General features: G+C 38.4%; 1 protein-coding gene across 3 annotated transcripts in view; it reads right to left on the reverse strand.

Annotated features, from left to right (window-relative positions):
• The window catches only part of RMDN2 (regulator of microtubule dynamics 2), a 115714-nt gene that overhangs the window by 62300 nt on the left and 40354 nt on the right, over positions 1-13060 (reverse strand). The window contains exon 11 of one of the 3 annotated variants that reach the window (XM_075496094.1): positions 5310-6016. The exons of 1 other annotated variant lie outside the window; for it this stretch is intronic. In XM_075496094.1, coding sequence (XP_075352209.1) covers positions 5963-6016 — 54 coding nt within the window. In that variant the 3' untranslated portion in view covers positions 5310-5962. One more of the 3 variants, XM_075496091.1, reaches the window with a different exon arrangement.

The raw sequence follows: 13060 nt of genomic DNA on the forward strand, positions 1-13060 counted from the left end.
TAGGTTTTATAGGGACAAATCAAGTGAAACTACTCTTTAGTAAGACAAACACTTCTAAAACAAAGACGATGTCAAATGACCATAGGGTCACACACTCAGTTATGGTCTTTTGTGCCAGCATGCACTGGTAATTCTTGCTCAGGGATTCATGACGAATGCACCAGGAACACTGTTTTGTTTGAAACTGCCAAAACCCATACACTGGTGGTATCAAATCCAACACACAGTGTAGCAATGCTTTTGTATGAACCCCTTGCTGCACTTAAACGTGTTGGTGTAGAAGCATTCTGCTCTTTTATTTTGAAAAACGTAAATTTTATTACTGCTTTAAGATTTCCTATATGATTTTATAGTGCAGTGTATAAGCTGGCCTAGCATTCTGAAAACCAGCAATCCTTAACCCAGAGCCACAGTCAGGAGCTTTACAAATTACTTTTCATTTCTTCATAAATTATCCTCTTCCAAGATTAGGAAAACACAAGTAAATTGCTGAATCCACTTGGCTGCTTTGCCACATTTTTCTGAACAACAAACAAGAACATTTCTCTCACCTGGGGGCTGAAATTTCATCAGCCATGTTGATTACCTTTATGCATGAATTAGAAACCTGAACTTAGTTTGGTAGGTTAAAAAGTACATCCACATTCATGCCTGTATCCTTAAGACATGTTTAGGTTACAATATTCCCAGTCAGTATTGTGTGGCAGTTTTTTTGGCTCATACAGGTAGACAATTCAAACCAGCTCGTAATTAATCTTAATAAACAAGACATATCAAGAGTGTATAGATGGTGTTCGCATGCGCGTAACTTGGGTACATAGCCAAGTAGCTTACCCCACAGTCACATCATGGGTCAATAGCACTACCAAGGACAGAGTTCAGATTGTTCATATTCAAGTTCACACTGGACATTGCTCCCACAGATACTTCTAGAACGACTGGTTGTTTATTTTAATGAAATTGAGTAAAATATTTCCTCAAAAAAAAAAATTATTAATGTTTCACATTCTTAGTTCTAGTGCTTCATTTAACAGCGTCACACATGCATGGGTTACACAAACATAGATGCGGCCAGAAAAGCTTACTTCTTTTTGTATTGTCAAGACAGTTTGATTTGTTTCTTCTCCAAGGAACTTGGGAGAGTCTGTAAGAAGGCAAACTGCTGGAAAATAAGAATATAACCTTACATACAGAAGAAAAAAAAAAGCAAACAATAATGTTGGCCCTTCAGTCAGAGTTACTCCTTGAGTTTGCACTGGATGAATGCTACAATACAATTTTAATTGTCACACTACTGCAGGATTTTCTGATTTGGAGTAGGTGTAATGCATCCGTCATGACTATTGTACCCACTGAAAGAAAACACCACAGGACCACCCTCCAGGGTGTCCAGAAAAATTCCAGAAAACCCATGGACCTTGCTGGAATCCACAGTACCTCCCTACAGTTCCAGGTACTTCAGGTGGAAGGTGTTCAGGTAGTGATGGCTGAAGATAAGTAGATCCAGATAAGCTCATACGTTTGGTTTGAACATGGCTGGATCTCTGGTAGCCACTTCTTCATTGTTTTGTTGTTGTTGTTGTTTTGTTTGGCTTTTTAGTTCAGGCTTTTACTACTATAATAACGGGGTTGCAGGCACGGATTTAGGGTTTTTTATTCAACTGGACGCAGGAATTGTTACTTTCCTTTATAAATTGTCAGCTACTCACCACTGTTGGACAGCTTCCCAATTAATTCCAGAAGTAAGCATATTGATATTACTACATAAAAATGAGTAAATCACCCTAAGACTCTGCAAAAAGAAAGACAGGAATTAAACGAAGTAGTATGAGAGTGTATCACTGTAACTGTTTCCACAATGTGCCAGTGGCCAATTGCTAGAAAAAATATGTAACTTAGTTTGTGATTAGCTGCTGTTGCACAGGGACAATCCCAAAGGGATCAGGATCCAATGACAGAGCCCTTAGCTTCACCACAAGAAATAAAAATTATTTCCATTATCCAGAAAGGCAGAACTAGTAATTTTAACTGTAATGAAGCACAAGCACCCTAGTACCAGATCAAGGCCCCCTGAACTCACCTTTTGCAAACATGTAAAGAGACAAATTCCCCTGGAGAATTTACAGTGTATGTACTGGAGCAGAGCCCAAACAAGAGATGCCACAGCAGAGGAGCTGAGGGAGGTAGTGGGCAACACAGCCAAGGCACCATGGCTTCAGGTAGCCTGCAGTCCCATCTGCTCCACATGGCTGAGAGGCCCGCAGGGGTTAATAGGGTTAACTTCTAGCTCCTCCACAGAGACAAAACTACGGAAGTGAATGTCTGCTTGTGGATATTTTAAACAAAAAAGAAAACATATGGCCCTCTGGAACTATGCTTGCTGTTTCTCCAGCTGATATGACACAGAAAACAGAGAGCCTAGGCCTAGAACTAAATGCAAAAGCTTTATTCCAAGGAGCAATTAGAGAACAATTTAGGGCACACACTTCAATTTTAAAATTTAGCAAAGTGGAAACACAAAAAGGTTGAGAATGCTCATGTACACTAACTAGTAAAAAATTTAAAAAGCACAAAATATATTAGCTGTATAAAACAGCATTTCCTTACCCATGCGAGGAATATGTCTCCAAACTATGGAAGACAACTTAGAATGAATAATTAAAACCAGCCTTTCCTCTCCCAGATGTTATTTTGTGATTCTACACGTAGACTAGTAATGAGCAAAAATTAGAAGAGAATAATGGGCTTAATTCAGAAGGCTGAAAAGAAAGATCAGTAATTTCATTTACAAAATTAGGAACTTCATTAAAAAATGTAATAACGTTGATTAAAACCCCAGGTGTGATAAATAAATAGTCGAGGGCAACCACGATGCACATCTTTAAATTCAAGTCTTGAAACATGCTGGTAAATGTTTCACAGTACAAATTCATTAGGCAGCCTGGGCCCAAATGCGGAGTCAGTGCGTGCGGGCACCATCCCACCGACTGCAGAAACCCAGCAGGAGCGCCCGTGGCTCGCAGGGGGCTGGAGTTGTGCGCTCCCCAGGGACAGCAAGGCCAGGAGGGATCTTAAGAAGTCATCTAGCCCAACCTCTGCCAGAAGATGAACTGTGCCTTAAACATCGCCAATGTTTAAAGTCTTCTTTGTTTAACTTTTACTTTAAAACTTGTGTAAATGATTTTATAATGTTCTCAGGAAATGTATTGCAGGGCTTTGCAAAGTTACCATCAGGATTATTTTCTCCTAATGCCTAATCTGAAGGTAGGCAATTACTTCTTGTCCTATGAACAGGGGATTTGGAGAACAAGGGTTTGGGGTTTTTTTTTACTGTCTTCTCTGCAATGGCATTTTACAAATGTGACTACTCCTTTAGTCGTTGCTCCTTCAGACTAAACAAACCAAATTCTTTCAATTTTTACACACAAAATGATGTTGCCTAGCACTCTCATCTTTCTTGTCTCTCTCCACTGGACTCTTTCCAATTAGCCCCCAACCTCCTTGAAGTTTGGTGCATAAAACTGGATATGGTATTCCAGCCCACGCCTCATTAGACCCTATTAGGCCTAATTAGAGTAAAAGGTTATTTCATGTGAATTTAATGGGCAATGCTTATTGCATGCAGTCTAATATGAGATTTGCTTTTTCACAAAAACATGACATTATTGACCCATGATTAGCTTGCCACTCACTGGAATCTGCATGTCCTTTTCCACAGAATTACCACAACTGGCCAGGTCTCCTCTATCCTCTGTTACTTACTTCAATTCAATACTTTCTACTTGCCCTTAATGAAGTGAATCCTACTTATGTCACCTAATTTCAGCAATTAATTTAAATAACTTCTTGTTCTAATCTATTCCTCCGAAACACTTTCAGCCTTTATCAGCAATAATTGCTTGTAAATGAAATATCTATTGCATAATCCAATCTATTTTAGAAAGTATATCGATTAGCATAAAATTGATCTAAGTAAAGGCCTCCTTATTACATCCTCCTAGGTGACAGTGAATTGCTAACAACAACCCTAAGTACAAATCACTCTTGTAGATCCATTTAAACTATGCTTCCTGCAACTGGCTATGAAAACGTCAAAAGCAGTCTTTACCAAAAGACCCTTACGAACATCAAGACGCGCCATCTTTGCAGCTTCTCTGCTCACAAGTCAATTATTCTGTCACAGAGGAATTATTTGATAGGATTTCTCTCATATGGTATTTCCCCTTTTCTCTGAAATTGTGTATGAAAAAAAGAGAACTCTGGAATTGAAAAAGAGGCATAGGAACTATTTTCCCTCAGAACGAACATTAAAAACAACTAAAATGCATATTTCAATTTGTGAAGATCTTCAGGAAAATTAAAACCATGAAGATAACAGCAAGAAGTTCGGAACAAGTTCTGAACTTTCAGATTTTGTTCAGAGATCTCACAGTAATGCTTGCATGCCTGAAAACTTTTTTTTTTTAAATAAAATGTTTGAAAAAATGGACAGCCCTACTTTACAAAAATAAATCTCTGTCCTTTATGAGGAGTCATGGAGTCAGGCTAAATTCAAATGTAACTCTACACATTTGTCTTCTTCCAGTCTACTGCATCTACTGCCTTCTGTTGTTAGTAGTTAAAGCTCACTCTTACTATGAGATACTTCAGTCATATGCATACATACTCCTTCACATCTGCCCAATTTTCAGATCTTTGTTGCGGTGACTGTAGTTCCTACTTGCTAATTTCACTGTCCCCATATCTGTCCAAAATTAAAGCCCCAATCACTAGTTCAATATATTGGTGCCACATGAGTCCTCCTTGTATCAGCCATAAACCGGTCCATGTTGTCTTACGCATCAAATAGCTCAAGAGAACATGCAGTTGTCCTTATCCAGTTGTATTTCCTTTAACAGAAATGCTTACTTCTTCCAGATACACTCCCTGCATCTAGATTAAGACCCTGAATTAAAAGCCAATGAAAACTGGCCTTTATTTTTCTAGGGACTTTAGTGAATTCTGGATCAGTCCATTGGTGAACAAAATTCTTTCCCTACCTGTTACATGTTATTGAAAACATTGCTGTCCTACACACTCCGACAGAAGTAGTAGGTCTTTAATTGGTCTAGTTTTATGTACAGGTTATATTATATAGATGATATAAAAGGTTAGTGATGGTCACATGCTGGACTAGGTTCTCTGAAGACACACTGATGGCACCGTGCTAGGCAACTGTTCAAAGAGAAAGAGCCAAGATTCACAAACTTGATGGAGGTCCTGTAACAAATCCATTAAACACCACAGCTGTAACAGATTAATCTAAAACACTTAATTTCATTGGTCTGATTTTTAATATTGTACTTGATGTTACAAATAAAATACAACTTTAATATTTAATTTATAAAGTTTTCACATCTCCATGTAAAACCAACAGTAGGTTTAAAGCAAAAACAGCTTTGTGGAGGCAAAAGCTTTAACTTGAACAAGATTCTAATTTTATAAGAGTAAAGAAACGTGTAAACATAAACATTCATGATTTTCTTTTATACACATCTGTGTAAATTAGTTGATACAAATATAATTTACTATAGAAATATTTTGTTTGTTTGGTTTTGCTACACACAGTTCTATGCTGGCATCACATACTAGTTGATTAATCTTTCAAAGAGTGAGATTTATGCATTTTGCATTCTAACCCCCAGTATGTCCATTGCCAGCAGTGGACTTCAGAGACTGAGACTCACAGTGTCAGCAACCTAAAATTAAACTTCAGTACAAGATTAAAAATAATCAAAAATTAATGCATCATTTTGATATCATAATCACCAGATGCTTAAAGGCTATGATCCAAGCCAGCTAAAATCCATGACAGTTTTCCCATTGACTTAGCTGGAATTCACCCGCAGTTCCCAGTCACTATAGATTCTCACTTTAGTTTTGCAATTTTATCACAGCGTGAAGAGTTAAAAAGTGTGTAGTATCACAGCTTCAGTGTGAGAAGTAAAGCCTCTAAGTCTTTCTGGGCCTCTTTATCCTGAAAGAAACAGACAATCATGCATCAACTTAGATAGGATAAATCCCTTCATTTGCCTAATACGTGCCTATCCACATTTCTTTACTAACAACAGACATAACACACAACTGTAACAGCCACAGAATGTACAAGACTGCCTAGTAAGTTAATTTATCAGTGACTGCAAAAATAAAGTTTGAAGTGAAAACAAGAGCCAGATGGCAGCCCTCCCTTTACAGCTCTGTTAAAGCACTTAAAATGTTAGCCACAAACAGCCTTCTCAGCAGACCAGTAAGCCTTTCAGCTTAGGCCATAACTTTTATTGGTGTACTTTGCATAAAGTACTACCTTGCCTTATACTTTACGTAAGCTTGCAACCCGACTGTGTGCCGTTTTTCTAAAGATATTTCTGTGACATTTGCTAATGATTTATTATGCAATTAACAAGAAAACATTGGGAAATGTAATTAATGACATAGGTTAGATTGGGGTTTCAGTGCACGCAGCCATACCTACCTGTAATAACCACCATGGACTGACTACACCCTCAGTATCTTCCATACTGGTGTTGGTGGGCTCTGCCTACGCTACTGGGCTCATGCAGAGCAGAGCCAATGGGGAGCAAGAGGCAAGTAATCTGCTATGCTCAGAGCCAACACTGTATTATACCTCCTAGGACAGAAGGGAAAGCCTCCTTTTAGGCTGATGAGTAAGTGCACAGTTTGCACGGGGCTTTAAACAAACCCAGCCCACAGACTCTTTCACAGGTAACCACTGACTTACGTTTTGGTTATTCTATATATAATCTGTTCAGAACGGGGTGAACATGTAACCACAGTACAAAAAACTCCATTATTCTACTTATTTTTTAAATGTCTCCTGGATATAATCCACTTGCTTTACTTGCCATTGCAAAACTTCTAGCTTGCAAAATGCACCTTGGTTTAAAACCACATTTCTAAAAAGTCAGCACCTCATACCTGCAGGCTGGTAAGGGTCCAAACACCTAATACATGCACCCACGTGTGCTAAGCAGTGCAAGCCAAAAGCACTTGCACATCACAAATTTTGTGCAAGTACTTCTAATGACAGAGACCAGTATTTCTTTCCCAGATAATGCCACAGGCAATTCTGAAAGAAAATACTGCAGACAGACAGTGAAGCAATCACTGAATTTCAGGATCACTTCATTATCCAATCAACCAAGGAGCTGGAACAAAATACAGGACACTTTAAAATACATTTTATGGGTGAAGAAATTCCTGCTTCTCTTTATTTTGGTTAGTTGTCTATAATGTCATGGAGGAATAGAGAAGAATATTGAGGTGATAGAAACCATATGCCAGATATGTCAAACTATATTATATTATTGGTCTGTATTAAGGCATTAATACATTAGCTGGACACTTCTCTTGGAGTCGCTGCCTTGCTCCCACTGGCAACAATAGGCTAAACTATCTGCCTAACCATTTATCAGAGGCCTTAAAAGGCACATACTGCAAAGCCAGTAAGCTCTTGCCAAAGTACTCTTAACAGAAGGAAATGTCACACTGAATTCAGCACCCCTTAAACTCCACGTCACTCCAGGCTGCCTGGAGCACCAGCAATGGCTTTCAAGAAAAACTGGAAAAGTCAAAATTTGCATCAATATGTTGATTAATTCAGGGAAAATACACTCATTTCACTATATCTGGTCCTTCTCTTTTCACACTTTTCTAAGCTGAAAATGACAAAGATGCAGGTTTTCTCATATCTGAATGGTGTTCAGCATTTCATGGGTTGATGGGATTCTTTACTCACTTTGCATGATACAGCATTTTAAAAATGTATCTCCAAGCGACTTTGTATAATTACCTCTCTCCTTAGAAGCAAAGGATTATATTGGGCAATGAGCTTTAACGAGTTGCAAAGGTCCCAAAAATATTGGGCAATCTTTCCTGAATCTTCCCCTGGGCTTAGGAAAAAGAATGAAACAAATCCATGATTGTTCTAAGAACTAGCTGGAGAAGAAACTGCAAACGTGCAAAGTGTCCTACCTCTGGGTTGCCAGTTCTAAACAAGACTACATCAGTAAAAGCACGAATTACTATTGTTGCAAACTACATAATGGGCTGCGTTAATTGAGCCAGAGGCTCCCAGTCAATAATAACAACTCAGATGGCTAAAGCATTTTAAAAAATCAGTAACAGCATTAAAAACAAAGCTGAGAATAGTCAGTGAAGGGAACTATCATGTCACCTTTGGACAGAGTCCTTCCAGACCAAGAGGTGTGTCATGCTAAAAGGAGAGAGAAGCCACAACACTGTTCAGTGAACCAGTCTCCAGTTTTAAGGATGAAAACTTCATTAATGCCCAAAGCTTGACTGTTAATGGGAAGACAAAGCCATAAATCCTGCATTTGGCTAACTCTCTTCCTCACTGATTTCTGGGTCTGTGGCTTTCTAAAAATGAACAATCAGGTCAGCTTTTTTTTTTTTTCCCTTTAAGACGGGCAGGCCTTGATCTCCCTCTAGAGTGCAAGAGGGAGAGGAAGAGGTGCAAGTCGAAGGAGGAATGCAGTATATTTGCATCAGTCCCATTTGTTCACCCTGAGGCTTAGTTCAGCGCTGACTGAATACACAGCCATTTTCAACCTTGACTTTCTACTGTCAAGGCTTACATTTATTAAACACTTCTCATATCGTTTTCAGAGTTGAATATGAGTTCAAAATGTTCTGCAAACTGCTACACAAAAGGTATTCAAATTACAGGGTCAGTGACTGTATTTTCCCATCTTCCTATTTGGTTGCTTTTCTTTTATGTTTCATCATCCACAGGGGATATGCACAGGAAAAAAAGACCTGGGAGGCCAGGGACTGAACAAGGGAAGAGAGGGAGTTGAAAACAAGAGCAAGATGGAAGAGAGAGCTGGTGGGGAAAAGGGAATGTTGGCTTAACTGGAGGTAGTCCACATTTTGACAGTTAATTTCTGCTGAAAAAATTTACTGATAAATATATATACACAGAGACATACACATATAAATGTGCATGTAAAAATTAAATGGCAATTAAAGCAGAGACAGAAAGATAATGATTTTACCTTCCATCTCTGCTAATTATTTCCTTATGCACTAAAGACATTCAGCCCAGGCACTGCACGTGTGCACTTGTTGACAAAGTCCCAGCTGCCAACAGAGAATGACACAACCCCATGACCACAGCCAAAATGGTTACACCAGCCAACTACAACATAATTGTGTGCAACCACTGCCAAATCCCAAGCTGACATGCATCCTGTAGGGTTTCATTGAAGTCAGCGGGGCTGCATGGTATATTAAATGAGCTGGGCTGCAAGGGTGGTCCAAAGCTGTACTCTGATATGCAGTAACAGCAATGAGGTGCTCAGAGCCACCCCTGCTTTCGGGTACAGCTGTATCATTCCTTCGCAGCTCCAGGAGAAATCCCTGGACTGTAACAGAAGAGACTCCCAAACATGCACGAGGATTGTTAATTAGAGAGTAATAGCTCTTGTGGACAATATAAATCATACAAAGCTATATGCTATCCATTCTCAGTTTCGTGATAGACTCTCACAGATGGTGTGACTGTAGTAGGTGTTAATTTGCATACAATTGCATAATACTGTTTTTCCCCTTAGATATTTCAATAAACCAATGCAATCATCCACTTGCAACCTTCTACATGACTGCTGTATGTTGCAAGTTAGGGCATTTTATTTTCTTTCATATTTTTAGTACCTTCCTCTGGGGATGAACCCTGACTTCTCAAGACTTTTAGGATCAAGGCAAGCACAGCTTTCAAATACATAGCTGACAATAATTCCACATTTTCTGATTATGCTTCAAGTAGAGGGAAACACCCTTTCACACCCAGAAGACTGTGAATGAACAGTTCACCTAGTTTGAGGACTGCTGTTGAAAAATTACAAAACAGCAGAATTCGATTTAGAATAATTAATAGTCATGTAAAATTTTTATCCGCTAGTTCTTTTCTAACTTAAAAGACTAAGTTTCACCTGTAATCTGGTTTCCTTTTACTATTGTACACAACGTGGAGCTTTTGGTGTTCAAGACATTCCCCTCTTTCTGTCCAGCTACTGTAGATAAAATGTAAAAATGTAGGTCCCACCAGAGTGGGACCTACAGCCCTTCTTTCTGTGCAGTCATCACTGAAACGGCTTGAACATGATCATACGCAGTTACAGACCCTTCAGAAAGATACCTGTTGAGGCTCTCCTTCACCCTGTATATTGACTCTGAGACAGTGTATTTCAAACTCCTGGAAGCTTGACTTCCCCCAGTCACTCCATAAAAATAGGAAACCAGTTGCAAACTTCTTGAACTTGCGGTGCACCACCACCTCTGTGAATCCTTCTCCCGCTCTCCCCCTGCATCATCAGCATGCCAGCAGAGGAGATACACTCCATGCTTCGAGGAATCACCCGTTGGTCAGTCTTGCCACACTAAGAACTAGGCTAAAACTGTGTTACCTTTGATAGAATGTTGAAATGAATACTTTGTGATAAACTAGTCAATTTAATCCTAAATATAAGCAGCTCAGTATTTACCAGGATAGACTTTATCCTTATGTATTAAACTACTACACTACAAAAAAATCTTCATCATTTTTTGGAATTGTTTTTGGAGGGGGGGAAAGAATAAGCAGACAATGCAAACAACCCTTTTGGCAAGAACTTCAAAAACATGCAGACAGCAAATCAGTCTGATCACTAAGATAGATAATGTAAAATATAGGAGGTCTCAAATTCTTTTAGCAGCTCTTTTACAAATGTCTCATTTTAACCAGCATTTTACAGTTTGAAATCTGATCTCTTTATAATGAGTTTTTAAAAGGCCCACTCCCTGAGCTTGAAGCACTCCTATTCAGCGTAAACAGAATCAGTAATCAAGGAACAGTTTTTTAATGTATATTCAAAAGATACTTTAATTTTGGGTTGGTGGTAGCTATTAGGAAATTCTTGTTCAACTCCACAAACAGCATTATTCAGAATGAACACAAATCTGAATACTTCCGTTATTTTGTAATTGAAACACCATGGACTTTTGCTTGGCATTTGGAGAACAAATGTGCATAAAATCTAAAGGAACAAATACCCTCAGAAAACAATGTCATTTTGTATTGAGCTGATGATGTTGAGAAAATAAAATGTTCTGCTTGATGAGAAAACAAAAACATTTTTATAAGGTTAACCCAAATTATTCACATCGATTCAATGGGTAGGTTTTTCACAAACAAGTCATAATTTGTACCCTTCACTTTAAAGCAAAAGTAAATTGCTTTTTTCTCCTCAAGATCTTACTTAGAAGGACAGATTACCACAGCAGCTTCAATGAGATTTGTTGGAAATATCACAGCAAAGTCTGCAACATATGACCAATCTATGGTGGCTGGAGTAGGCATTTCTTGGAAAATCTGTTTTGGAAAATTCAAGATATACAAATTGACTGTTGTAACAGGAAAAACCGATGGGTACTGAAGTTTATACTCTGCCCTCTCTTCCATCCCTCTGTAACTCCCACTCTTTTCTTTACAGACAATATTAAAAATGTAAATTAATGACCAGAGCGATCAATTCTGGTGATGTAAAAAAAATGTAAGAAAGTCTTACAGGCATGATTTCTCCTCAGCAGCTGCATTCTTAGGTAAACATTCAGCCACTGTTCCTGCCCATTATTACATTTATCTCCTCCTCCACATGGGCTTTTCTAGAGTTTCAAATGTCATTGAGGCCGATGGCAGAGTCTTTAACAAGTCTCTGCTTCCTGCCATTCTACACCTGTAAGAAGTGAACGCCGTCATGATCAATTTCTGTAATATCTAAATCTCTCTCACTTGTTAATGTCAACTCTGAATTGCCTTCATTTGTAATTGCTGGGAAGGAGGGAGTGTTTTTGAAATTAAGACTTTTTTTTTTTTTAAATGACCAATAATTTTGTAAAATACATTCTCAGCTTCAGGAAGTTTTTATTTGCATTTTACATAAGACTTTCAGCAACTTTGAGTGCAAATAGATTTGCTTTGCATTCTTCCTGCTTTGCTGTCTTCGGCTCTTCCAAGACTACATTTTTTGTAATATAACTGCTGCTTTTTAGATTCATTTTCAAAAAATATAATAGAGACCAGAACTTCGAAATTTTAATCTCTTTCTCTGCTTGGCTGTTAATCCCTTTGTGGTGAGCTTACTGGTCCTACAAGCACAGAGTTCACTCTCACACCTGTGCTCATCTCCAGATACAAGAAAAAATAATTTCTTTACTATTATACCTTATAATCCTACATTGAGACTTTAATTTTCTACAAGTTCCAGCCTTGAAAATACTCAACAGTCTTTGTGTGTAAATTAGTGTGTAATTCCCCTTACGTGCAAAGCACTATGTGTTTAATCAAGCGCACACCCCTCCACACTCATTTTGTCTTTCTATATGCAAGATGAATGCTCATGTTTTCAAATTTAAATTACATTTTTCTCCCCAAATTTTAAAAAGTCCTTTTTTTCCATCACAGTAGTCCACCACATCTGGTTTCAACAGCCCTTCATGTAGTCACACTCACCAAGGCTTTGAGAGCACTACAAAGTAATGAATCTCAGTAAGGGTAATGCAACATCTACTAGATAAACAGAGCAGCTGTTATATGCTTTACAATAACTCACAGCAGCCCTGAACATGAAGATCTCTTTTACTGAAGGGGTGAGTGTTTCCCAGGACCCTGAGGTTATCCACCTGGACAGCAACCAGAGAAAAGCAGGACAATTTAATGTCCTGTGCACCTCCAGCAGTGAAGTACCACTCTACAGTATGACAGTATTTATGGCGAAGGAAGGACCGTATGATTCATTAGAGGTTTTTGTTTAGAGTAGAGAGGATAAAGGGAAAAGTCTCTAAAGTAGTACTGTAACATCAGTTTTGTTTTCCAGATGTAATTTGCACCAAATCTCCTGTATTTCCTTTTAAAATACAAAACCCCATAGACTGATTAGCTAAAAATGTGCCAAACTGTTTTTAAAAACTGGTATTAGGACTTAAAGGAGTCATTCAATCAGAA

Source organism: Mycteria americana, chromosome 3, assembly GCF_035582795.1.
Source record: "Mycteria americana isolate JAX WOST 10 ecotype Jacksonville Zoo and Gardens chromosome 3, USCA_MyAme_1.0, whole genome shotgun sequence".
Classification (NCBI taxonomy): Eukaryota; Metazoa; Chordata; class Aves; order Ciconiiformes; family Ciconiidae; genus Mycteria; species Mycteria americana.